We start from the raw sequence: 10,526 nt of genomic DNA on the forward strand, positions 1-10,526 counted from the left end.
GTGGCTCAAGTGGTAGAGCGCTAGCCTTGAGCTGAAGCTAGCCTTGAGCTGAAGAGCTGAGGGACAGTGCCCAGGCCCAGAGTTCAGGCCTCACAACTGAACCCCTCCCCAAAAAACAAAAGAAAAGAAAGAAGGCAGTCAAAGAAGGAAGGTTGGGACTACACTGTTGCATATGAATAGGTTCTTTTTCTTTTTTTTTTTTTTTTGCTGGTCAAGGGGCCTGAACTCGGGGCCTGGGTGCTGTCCCTCAGCTCTTCAGCTCAAGGCTAGCGCTCTACCACTTGAGCCACAGCACCACTTCCAGCTTTTTCTGCTTATGTGGTGCTGAGGAATCGAACCCAGGGCCTCATGTATGCAAGGAAAGCACTCCACCACTGAGCCATCTTCCCAGCCCCTTGACCCCCTTTAAAAAAAATTATTGGGGCTGGGAAGGTGGCTCAGTGATAGAGCGCTTGCCTTGCATGCTTGAAGCCCTGGGTTAGATTCCTCAGCAAAGCAGGAAAAAAAAGCCCGAAGTGGCGCTGTGGCTCAAGTGGGAGAGCGCTAGCCTTGAGCTGAAGAGCTGAGGGACAGCGCCCAGGCCCAGAGTTCAGGTCCCATGACTGGACCCCCAAAAAAAGGTAAAAAAATATTGTTATTATAAAGGTGATGTACAGAGGGGTTACAGTTACATAAGTCAGGTAAATAATATATTTCTTTTTGGACAATGTCACCCTTTCCCTGGTTGAGTCTATGAGTGTGTTTGACAACTGAGAAAAAAATGGAAGTGTAATCTAATTCATGAAATTTATTATCTTCATTTTACTGTTAAGGAATTAGTATTTGTGTAGCTGGCCAACATGCTCATCCATTTATGTACATGCATGTATAAAATACATATAATGGCTGGGCACTGGTGGCTCATGCCTATATTCCTAGCTGCTCAGGAGGCTGAGGTCTGAGGATCACAGTTCAAAGCCAGCCCATGCAGAAACGTCTTCATGAGACTCATATCTCCAGTTTAACCACTCAAAAATTGGAAGTGGTACTGTGGCTCAAGTGGTAGAGCACTAGCCTTGAGCACAAAGAGGCTCAAGGACAGCACCCAGGCCAAGTTAAAGCCCCAAGACTGACCAAAAAAAAGTTAGCATAGTGAGTAAATGTCTTTCTTTCTTTCTTTTTCTTTTCTTCTTTTTTTTTTTTTGTTTTTTGGTTTGTTGTGGGGCTTGAACTCCTCTGATCTCAGTCTCTTGAGTAGCTAGGATTCTAGATGTGAGTAACTGGCACCCAGCATAAATATTTTTCATTTGTACTATATGGATTTTAATCTATGACATATAACTTTAGATCCATGTTAAATTTTGTTTTAAAGAGAGAAGATGACGGGGCGCTGGTCACTCATGCTCGTAATCACAGCTACTCAGGAGGCTGAGATCTGAGAATAGTAGTTTGAAGCCAGACTGGGCAGGAAACTCCATGAGATTCTTATCTCCAATAAACTACTCAAAAAAATAAGAACAGCATCCAGGACCAGCAGAGAGGGGGTGGGGGTGGGGTGGAAGGAAGGAAGGGGGGAAGTGGGGGAGGGAACATTTCTATACAACTGGTATTTCTAAGCTAAAAATTGCTAATCTCAGCCTTTTGTCAACTCTGAGCGCTGTCCCTCAGCTCTTCAGCTCAAGGCTGACATTCCACCGCTTAAGCTACTGCACCACTTCTGGTTTTCGGGTGGTTAATTGGAGATAAGGATCTCACAGACTTGTCCTTCTGGAGCTCCCTTTGAATTGCGATCCTCAGATCTCAACTTCCTAATTGAGTAGCTAGGATTAGAGGCCTGAGCCTATAATCTTTTAATCTTCACAATGATAGTCATCTTCACCTTAACCTACTTTGGTTAGGAACTCTGTAACCTTCAGCAATTTTTAAACTATTTTTAACTTGTTTTAACTTTTTTTTTTTTTTTTACAAATTGGTCATTCACCACTCTCTTTAGAACCTGTTTCCTTACCTGTGAGATATGACTTAGACTTCCTTCTTCCCTCCACAGAGGGTGAAGCACTCTAGTGCCCAATAAACACTCCTTTGTTAAAATGGGCTTCTCTCTGTGTAGAGGAAAGACCTTTCAGGAGCCTAGGAATACGGCGAAAAGGTCTCAAGCCGCAGAGTATGGTAAGTAGACAGCAGGTGTTGCATAAATCCCCAGTGTGGGTGCAGCTAAAGACTAAAACAGATCTCTGTTGGGGCCGCTTAACAAATGCCGTACTGATTTCCTTCTAGTTGGAATGACTTATTATAAGTCCCTAGAATCACTGTTTTGACGGAGTCTTGTCTATAAACGGACTTATCAGTTAAAGATAAGCCAAGTGCCTACAGGTAGCCCTCAGGGGACTCACGGGTGTCTAATGCATGCTTTTAGGTGACAGTCATTACCTATTAATGCTCCAGGCTTGTCCCCAGGGTAGGGAGGACTAGAGATTAGTTCAGATCCCTGGAAGGACCGAAAAAGTGAGAGTTGGATTTAGTCTCTGGACTCGTAGTTAGAGGACCCACTTACGTGAGCGTGTGGGGTACCGGGGGCTTCCCCTCCCCCACCCTCGCCCCAGACCCGTCTTTCTCATCTCAAGGGCCTAACGGTTAGAAATTGACCCTTAGGAATTTGCCTCTGGGAAGCCCAGACAACCTCCGGCCAAGAACCTTCCAAGGCTGGAGTCCCAGCCAGCCGGAAAAGTCCGCGCGAATGTTCTGCGCACCGACGTTCTCCTAAGCCCCGCGCCCCTCAACCTCACTGCTCCTCCTCCCCCTTGGTCCTCCGACTCCCTCCTCCCGTTCCCCGCCCCGCTCCAGCTCTCGGATTGGCCAAGCCTGCCTTTTGGCCCGCCCCGGGATTTAAAGGGCCCGCTTCACCGCGCCACCTTGAGAGCCGCTGCTAGTCCCGGCCTTGCGGCCTGCGGGGGAGGCTGCCCGGAGGAGGCGGCGACTGTGGCAGCGGCCGTGCGTCCCTGACCCCCAGGATTAAAGCTTCCTTCCTGCCAGGTAAGTCACCAGTAGTTCGCGCGCGGTTCCCCTGCTCCCATCTCTGAGGTGGCCTCCCAGCCAGGATCAAAAGCTCGTGTCCTGGGATCCCTTCCACATCACCTTTCAGACTCCCTTTCTTGTCGTGTCCCCTGCCAACACCTTCGCTTCCCTGTAGTCCCTGAACCCTGGAAGGGCTTTGTTGGCGGCCTTTTGCCTGGTGGGGGTGAGATGGACTCCGCGGATACAGGAACCCTCCCCAACCATACATAGAAAGATGCACACGGCCTCTAATTGTCAGAGAATCCCCCCTCTGTGCCCTCCACACAGAGTGACTACCTTGGAAACCAAGGATCTCCCTTTCCCCTTGGCCTATGTGATATATGGGCCTAGAATGTACATCATTTGATCATCATCACACCAGATTGTTGACTGTATTCAAGACACACAGGTCCTTCATTCACTTAAGGTCACAGTGCATTCAGAACACCCACCAACACTCACAGCTGGTGGCTCAGTCTGATGTACTTCAGATTCACATCTTTCCCCAAGCCCTGAGTACCAGCTGTGGGATCAACAGCCCCAAGCTAAAATCTTGAGTCCTCAAGTCAAAGACTTGGAGGCCCCATGGACACCCTGTGCTTCCTTTCTCTGTCTCCCCCCCCTTGGCAGATCTAACCACCTGTCCATCCTTCCATCTATCCATCCGTGGGGGTCCACAATGGCCACCTTCAGCCGCCAGGAATTTTTCCAGCAGCTACTGCAGGGCTGTCTCCTGCCTACTGTCCAGCAGGGCATTGACCAGATCTGGCTACTCCTTGCCATCTGCCTCGCCTGCCGCCTCCTCTGGAGGCTTGGTAAGTGCCTGTCACACCATGTGACACCATGCCACAGTTCATCCATGCCAAGCCATATCGTGCCAGGCCAAGCCAAGGCTCCACTCCATCATACCCCATCGTACAGTGCCCCGGCACACGGTGCAAAGCCACAACCAGTTACAGCAAGTCGTATCTTTCAGTATCTTAGATTTTGGAGATTGGAAAGTCAAGCTTCTTCCTATCTTGAGATAGAAATATTTATAGCCCAAGGTTATGAGATTGTGGAATGCTGATGTTACAGGATTAGGGAATCCCAAAGTACCGTGATTAGAGGGTTTGGAGATACTGACAAGTTGAAGTTCTCACTTTCTAGGTTTCCAAATATGGGTACTCTGGATTTCTATAATCAAGGCATGATGAGATTTCAGGATTCTGGGATCCTGGAGTGTTACAAATGATAAGATTCAAAGCCCTTGAGCTTAGTAGTGGTGACCTATCTCACTACTCAGGAGGGTGGGATCTGAGGATCGTGGTTTGAAGCCAGCCTGAGCTGAAAAGCCCTAGAGACTCTTATCTCCAAGTAATCAGTAAAAAGCTAGAAGTGGAGCTGTGGCTCTAGTGGTAAAGTATCTACTCTGAACAGAAAAGATTAATCCAGAGCATGAGGCCCAAACTTCAAGCCCCAGTACTGGCATAGACACACAAAAAGGTTTGAAGTCCTGAGAACTTCTGTAGGTTGCAAAATTTTTGAAAACCTTAGATTCAAAAGTTCTACTCATTTCCCATTTTATTTTAAGTGGATATCTTATTTTTCCCCAGGATGATGATCATGATGATGATGATTTAGCTTTTACATCATCTTAATTCTCAGAGCCAACCTGCATGAGTTTACAATACCCTCATCATTGCCAACTATTGTAGGAATCATAGTCCTTCTTACATGTACCATAACTCGTACTCAACAAAGAGTTCTGGGTTGCCAAAGAGGATTCGCTGATTGCACCTGTTGGTAAGGCTTTGTTACAAATTAAACAAAGACACATACACACAAATGCTATGGGGTCATTATTTTTACATATTTCAAAGCTACTGAAAATGGACAGGACAGTACAATGAACACCCATATATGTGTAATCAGATTCCCCAAACTTACCATCTTGTCATGTTAGCTGGCTTTACCCTCCTTTCTGTCCATCTATTTATTACCATCTATCCATCCACAATCTTCCTGAACCACTTAAATAATGTGCTGACATGACATTTCACTATAAAACCTTCAATGTATTATGGGCCCCAAGAACAAGAAAATCTTCTCCCATGATTTCAACCATCTCCCCCCTAAAAATTTTAACCTACTGAGCACTGGTAGCTCACACCTACTCCATCACCATTCTCATTTACCTACTTAGGAGGCTGAGAAATGAGGATGGTTCAAAGCTAGCCTGGGCAGGAAAAGTCTGAGAGACTCTTCAGTTAACCACCAAAAGCTAGAAGTGAAACTATGGCTCAAGTAGTGGAGTGCCAGCCTTGAGCAAAAAAGCTAAGGGATTGCACCTAGTCCTTGAGTTCAAGCCCCAGTACCAGAACAAAAAAAAAAACCAACACTTGGGAATAGTCATATTGTCCAATGTGAACTGATATTTAAATTTCTTCCAGGGTCTCCAAAATATCCTTAATAGTTGTTTCTTTTCTTTAAACCCAGGCTCTGGCACCCCAGTCAGCTCCCCAATACCAGCTTTGGGTCCCCTCCAGTCCCATCACATTCTAACCTCTAGACCTTTGCCCAGGCTGTGTGCCCTCTGCCCAGGTCCTCTTCCCCTTCCCACCAGTCCACCAACCTCCCCTTTTCTTGTTTTCTCCCTCTCTCTCTCTTTCTCTCCCTCTCTCCTCTTCTCTCTCCCTGTCACCTGAAGGGTTACCATCCTACCTGAAGCATGCAAGCACCGTAGCAGGCGGGTTCTTCAGCCTCTACCACTTCTTCCAGCTGCATATGGTTTGGATCGTGCTGCTCAGCCTCCTGTGCTACCTCGTGCTGTTCCTCTGCCGACACTCCTCCCACCGAGGCGTCTTCCTCTCCGTCACCATCCTCATCTACCTACTCATGGGGTATGGGTTTGTGTCTTCATCCTCCCTGTTAAAAGAAAATCAAAGGTAGCCAGGTTGCTCTGAGTGAGCCTCCTGAGTGGAGGCTGAGATCTGAGGACTGAGGCTCAAAGCCAGCCTGGGGCAGAAAAGTCCATGAGACTCATATCTTTCCCTATCAAAAAGTCAGAAGTGGAGGTGTGGCTCAAGTGGTAGAAGACTAGCCTTGAGTGAAAAAGCTAAGGGAAAGCATCCAGATGCTGAGTGCAAGCCCTGGAACTGGCACAAAAAAGAAAGGAGTCTGAGAGAATTGTTCAAACAGGGTACCCTGTAGATTTGTCCTTTTGTGAAATTGTATAGAATGGGTTGGGCATAAGCTTGTCCTGGAAAAGGGATCCTGTGAATTGTGCAGAGCAGGAGAAGGCACCTTGGAATCCCCCACCTTCCTGCTCTGTGATCTCCATGATGGCATGGGTACTGGGGGACTAAAACTACTACCTTATTTCCTCAGTGAGATGCATATGGTGGACACAGTGACATGGCATAAGATGCGAGGTAGGTGGCCTTGTCCCAGCCCTCCTATCCCTTCCATATCCCAGCTACCCCTGCCCTGACTCTTTCCTCCCCTACTTTTCTCCTCTTCCATCACCCCACCATGCAGACCTTGCTTTCCCCTTGAATCTGTGGCTCTTCCCACCATGTTTTCCCCACCAGTCCGTCTGTCCATCTATATGGGTCTGATGCTCTTGAGTAAGGCTATCTACCTGTCCTGGACCAACTTGCCTACTAGGCTGTCTGACTCTGTACCCACCTACCACTTTTTTCCTTTGTGTGTGTATGTGTTTGTGTTTGTGTGTATGTGTGTGTGTGTGCGCGCGCGCGTGTGTGTGCGTGTGTATGTGTTTGGTACTGGGGTTTGAACTTAGGGCCTTGCACTTGCTAGACACATGCTCTACCAACTGAGCTATGGCCCCAGCCCAGGACCCCCATTTTCCTACTCACCTCCCACCTGGTACACCCTATCCCTCCATACTGACCTGCTCACTTGCCTGTCCACTTGACCATGGGCCCCATACATAGGGGCCCAGATGATCGTGGCCATGAAGGCAGTGTCTCTGGGCTTCGACTTGGACCGGGGCGAGGTGGGTGCAGTGCCCTCACCTGTGGAGTTCATGGGCTACCTCTACTTCGTGGGCACCATTGTCTTTGGGCCCTGGATATCCTTTCACAGCTACCTACAGGCTGTCCAAGGCCGCCCACTGGTGAGTTCCCCAGTGGAAAAGTGGGGACAGGGGCTGTGGGAGCTGCCATGGGACAGAGTTTATGGAGTCTTAATTCCTACAGAGTCGCCGATGGCTACGGAAGGTGGCCTGGAGCCTGGCCTTGGCCCTGCTGTGCCTCGTACTTTCCACTTGTGTGGGCCCCTACCTCTTCCCCTACTTCATCCCCCTTGATGGTGACCGCCTCCTTCGCAAGTGAGCACAGCCTTCCAGGCCCTTGCCCAGCAGTGTGGGGGGGGGTAGGATGGGGTGGGCTAGGGGCCTGGGGTCTGCCCAACTTTGAGCCTGTCTCTTAATGCTTCTGTCTGTCTTCTGTTACTACAGCAAGAAACGCAAGGCCAGGTAAATGAGGGCAGGTGCTGAGGGCGAATGGGATGACCCAGGGTGGGGGCACAGCTTTGGACGAATTGGTTCCAGAAGTCTGAATCTATCTGACCATGGCTAGACAGAGATTGAGTGTCCATCAGTGGATGCCTGTTTGACCAGGATTGGCTCTGTGACTCCATGGATGACTGACACTCTGACACAATGTTTCTGGCTGTCCATCTGTTCACTTGTTTCACCATTAGAAACAAGTTATATGGCTCTCATGGGAAGTGACAAGTGTGTATTGCTTGGTGAATCTAAAGTGTCTCTGACTCTGGCTAGGGGGATGCATGACTTGTTTGCTGATGGTCACTGATGCCGTGAATGTGGGACTGTGATGGGGTATGTGGCCATCATTAGCTGGGAGAAAGCTGAGCTGATGATTCTGGCCTGCTAATTGTAGTCTGCCTATAATATGTAGTGTGTCTTTCTATGATGGATCCTGCCTGTGTGTCTGCCTTCTCTGATTGTGTGGTGTTCTCTAACTGAGAGATTATGGCCAACTGTAAGCCTGTGCCTGTCTACCTCTGGCTTTTACACCAGCATTGGGTCTGGCTACATGATTGACCCCCATCCCTAATCCACTGGCTGTTGATTATGTTTGATGCTAAAGCAACTTCAAAAAGTCAAATGAACTGGGTGGTGGTAGCTCACCCCTGTAATTCTACTCAGGAGACTGAAATCTCAAGATCATAGTTCAAAGCCAGCCTAGACAGAAAAAGTCTCTGAGACTCTTATCTGCAGTTAACCTGTAAAAAGCAAGAAGTAGAGGTGTATCTCAAATGGTAGAGTGCCAGCTTTGAGTGAAAAACCAAGCAAGAACATGAGGCCCTGAGTTTAAGCCCCAGTATTGCTCGCGTGCACATGCACGTGTATACACACACACACACACACACACACACACACACACACATCAATGACCAGCATCCTCAAGTTAAGCAGGCAGGCATGAATCCCCGAGCTGATTTCAGACTGTATGTGCACAATGCTGCCCAGTTTTGAACATATCTGATGATGAAGCTAGTGCGCTGTGTGTGTGTGTGTGTGTGTGTGTGTGTGTGTGTGTGTGTGTGTGTGATTGGTCTTGTTAGCGAATTCTGTTAGAGAACTTGAAGGCTGGGAAGCTGAAAGCATTTGTGTTTGGCTGGGTGGCCATTTCCAGGTGCAGGACCATGTCATATCACAGAACAGCTTATGCATCCTTTTAAGCCACTTAAAACCCACTGCCTGACAGTGTATGTGGGTGTGTGACTCTCATAATCTGCCTCTTGCCACTATGCTTCTGTCTGTCTTGTCTATGAAGAACTCAGGCCGGCTCCCAGGGCCTCTCTGACTCTTCTTTTCTTTCTTCTCTGCTGCCTTCCTGACCCCTGGGGGGCCCTAGGGGCACCTTGGTAAGGTGAGTCCACAGAGTGGGGGCTAGGGATGCTGACACATGGTGGGGTATCATGGTGGGGCCTAGGTATGATGCCTCTCTCCCTGCCCCTCTGTCTTTAGGTGGCTCCGAGCCTACGAGAGTGCTGTGTCCTTCCACTTTAGCAACTATTTTGTGGGCTTCCTGTCTGAGGCCACAGCCACGTTGGCAGGGGCTGGCTTCACAGAAGAGAAGGACCACCTGAAATGGTAGGGAGGGCTTGGGGGCCTAGTCTCACACAGGGTGTGGCCTAGAGGAGCTACAGGGAGGGAAAAGGGGGATACCCAGGGAAGAAAGAGCTAAGACAAAAATGTGGCAACCAGCCATCCACCAGTGACTCATGCCTGTAATCATAGCTACTCAGAAGGCCAAGATTTGAAAATCAGGTCAAAGCCAGACCATATAGGCAAGTTCAAGAGACTCTGATCTCCAATTAACAAGCAAAAAATCAGAAGTGAAGCTTTGACTTGAGTAGTAGAGTCCTTGAGCACAAAAGTTTATGGACAGTACCTAGGCCCTCAGTTCAAGGCCCAGGACTAGCGTGCACAAATGTGGAAGCCAGATGGGTTGAGATCCTAATAAGATTTACACATCCCTTTCATCTACAGGGACCTGACAGTGTCCAAGCCAATGAAAGTAGAACTGCCCCGATCAATGGTGGAAGTCGTCACAAGCTGGAACCTGCCTATGTCTTATTGGTTAAACAACTGTGAGTCACCAAGTCACCTTTCCAGGGGAGTTGATAATCCAGGACCCTTTAAGCATTTATACAGTAAATATATTAAACAAATACTATGTGTCCAATACTAAAGATACAAGGACTAAAAAAAAATTATGCCTGTAATCCTAGCTACTCGGGAGGCTGAGATCTAAGGATCATAGTTCAAAGCCAGCCTGGGCAGGAAAATCCTTGAGACTAATTTCCAGTTAACCACCAGTAAACCCAAGCAAGAATGTCATGAAACTCTTATCTACACTTAAATAACCAAAACCCAGAAACAGGGGTGTGGCTCAAGTGGTAGAGTGCTGAGTGAAAAAGCTAAGGGACAGAGCCCAGGCCCTGAGTTCAAGCCTCAATACTGGCACAAAAATTAAGTAAATAAGGTCTGGGAATGTGGGTTAGTGGTAGACTGCTTGCCTAGCATGCATGAAGCCCTGGATTTGATTCCTCAGTACCACATACACAGAAAAAAAGCCGGAAATGGCACTGTGGCTCAAGTGGTAGAGTGCTAGCCTTGAGCAAAAGAAGCTCAGGGACAGTGCTCAGGTACTGACTTCAAGCCCCAAGACTGGAAAAAAGTAAATAGATAGATAGATAGATAGATAGATAGATAGATAGATAGATAGATAGATAGATAGATAGATAGATAGATAGATAAGAGAAAAAGATACAATAGTTCATATGGTGATGAGTGCTATGATAAAAATAATAAGAATCATAAGAATAACAAAGCAGGGACTGGGAAGGTGGCTCAGTGGTAGAGCGCTTGCTTTGCATGCTCGAGGCCCTGGGTTCGATTCCTCAGCACCACATAAGCAAAAAGAAAAAAGCTGGAAGTGGCGCTGTGGCTCAAG

At 48.0% G+C, this 10,526-nt stretch overlaps 1 protein-coding gene across 2 annotated transcripts in view; it reads left to right on the plus strand.

The window, feature by feature from the left end:
- Positions 1-2,860: 2,860 nt before the first annotated feature.
- The window catches only part of Porcn (porcupine homolog (Drosophila)), a 15,796-nt gene continuing 8,130 nt past the window's right edge, over positions 2,861-10,526 (plus strand). The window contains exons 1-8 of one of the 2 annotated variants that reach the window (XM_013032396.1): positions 2,861-3,012; positions 3,664-3,848; positions 5,723-5,915; positions 6,403-6,446; positions 6,972-7,153; positions 7,236-7,366; positions 9,035-9,160; positions 9,560-9,660. In XM_013032396.1, coding sequence (XP_012887850.1) covers positions 3,713-3,848; positions 5,723-5,915; positions 6,403-6,446; positions 6,972-7,153; positions 7,236-7,366; positions 9,035-9,160; positions 9,560-9,660 — 913 coding nt within the window. In that variant the 5' untranslated portion in view covers positions 2,861-3,012; positions 3,664-3,712. Of the gene's footprint in view, positions 3,013-3,663; positions 3,849-5,722; positions 5,916-6,402; positions 6,447-6,971; positions 7,154-7,235; positions 7,367-9,034; positions 9,161-9,559; positions 9,661-10,526 lie in introns of those variants that run through there. The other variant, XM_013032397.1, reaches the window with a different exon arrangement.

This window comes from Dipodomys ordii, unplaced genomic scaffold (genome assembly GCF_000151885.1).
Source record: "Dipodomys ordii isolate 6190 unplaced genomic scaffold, Dord_2.0 Scaffold154, whole genome shotgun sequence".
NCBI classification, from domain to species: domain Eukaryota; kingdom Metazoa; phylum Chordata; class Mammalia; order Rodentia; family Heteromyidae; genus Dipodomys; species Dipodomys ordii.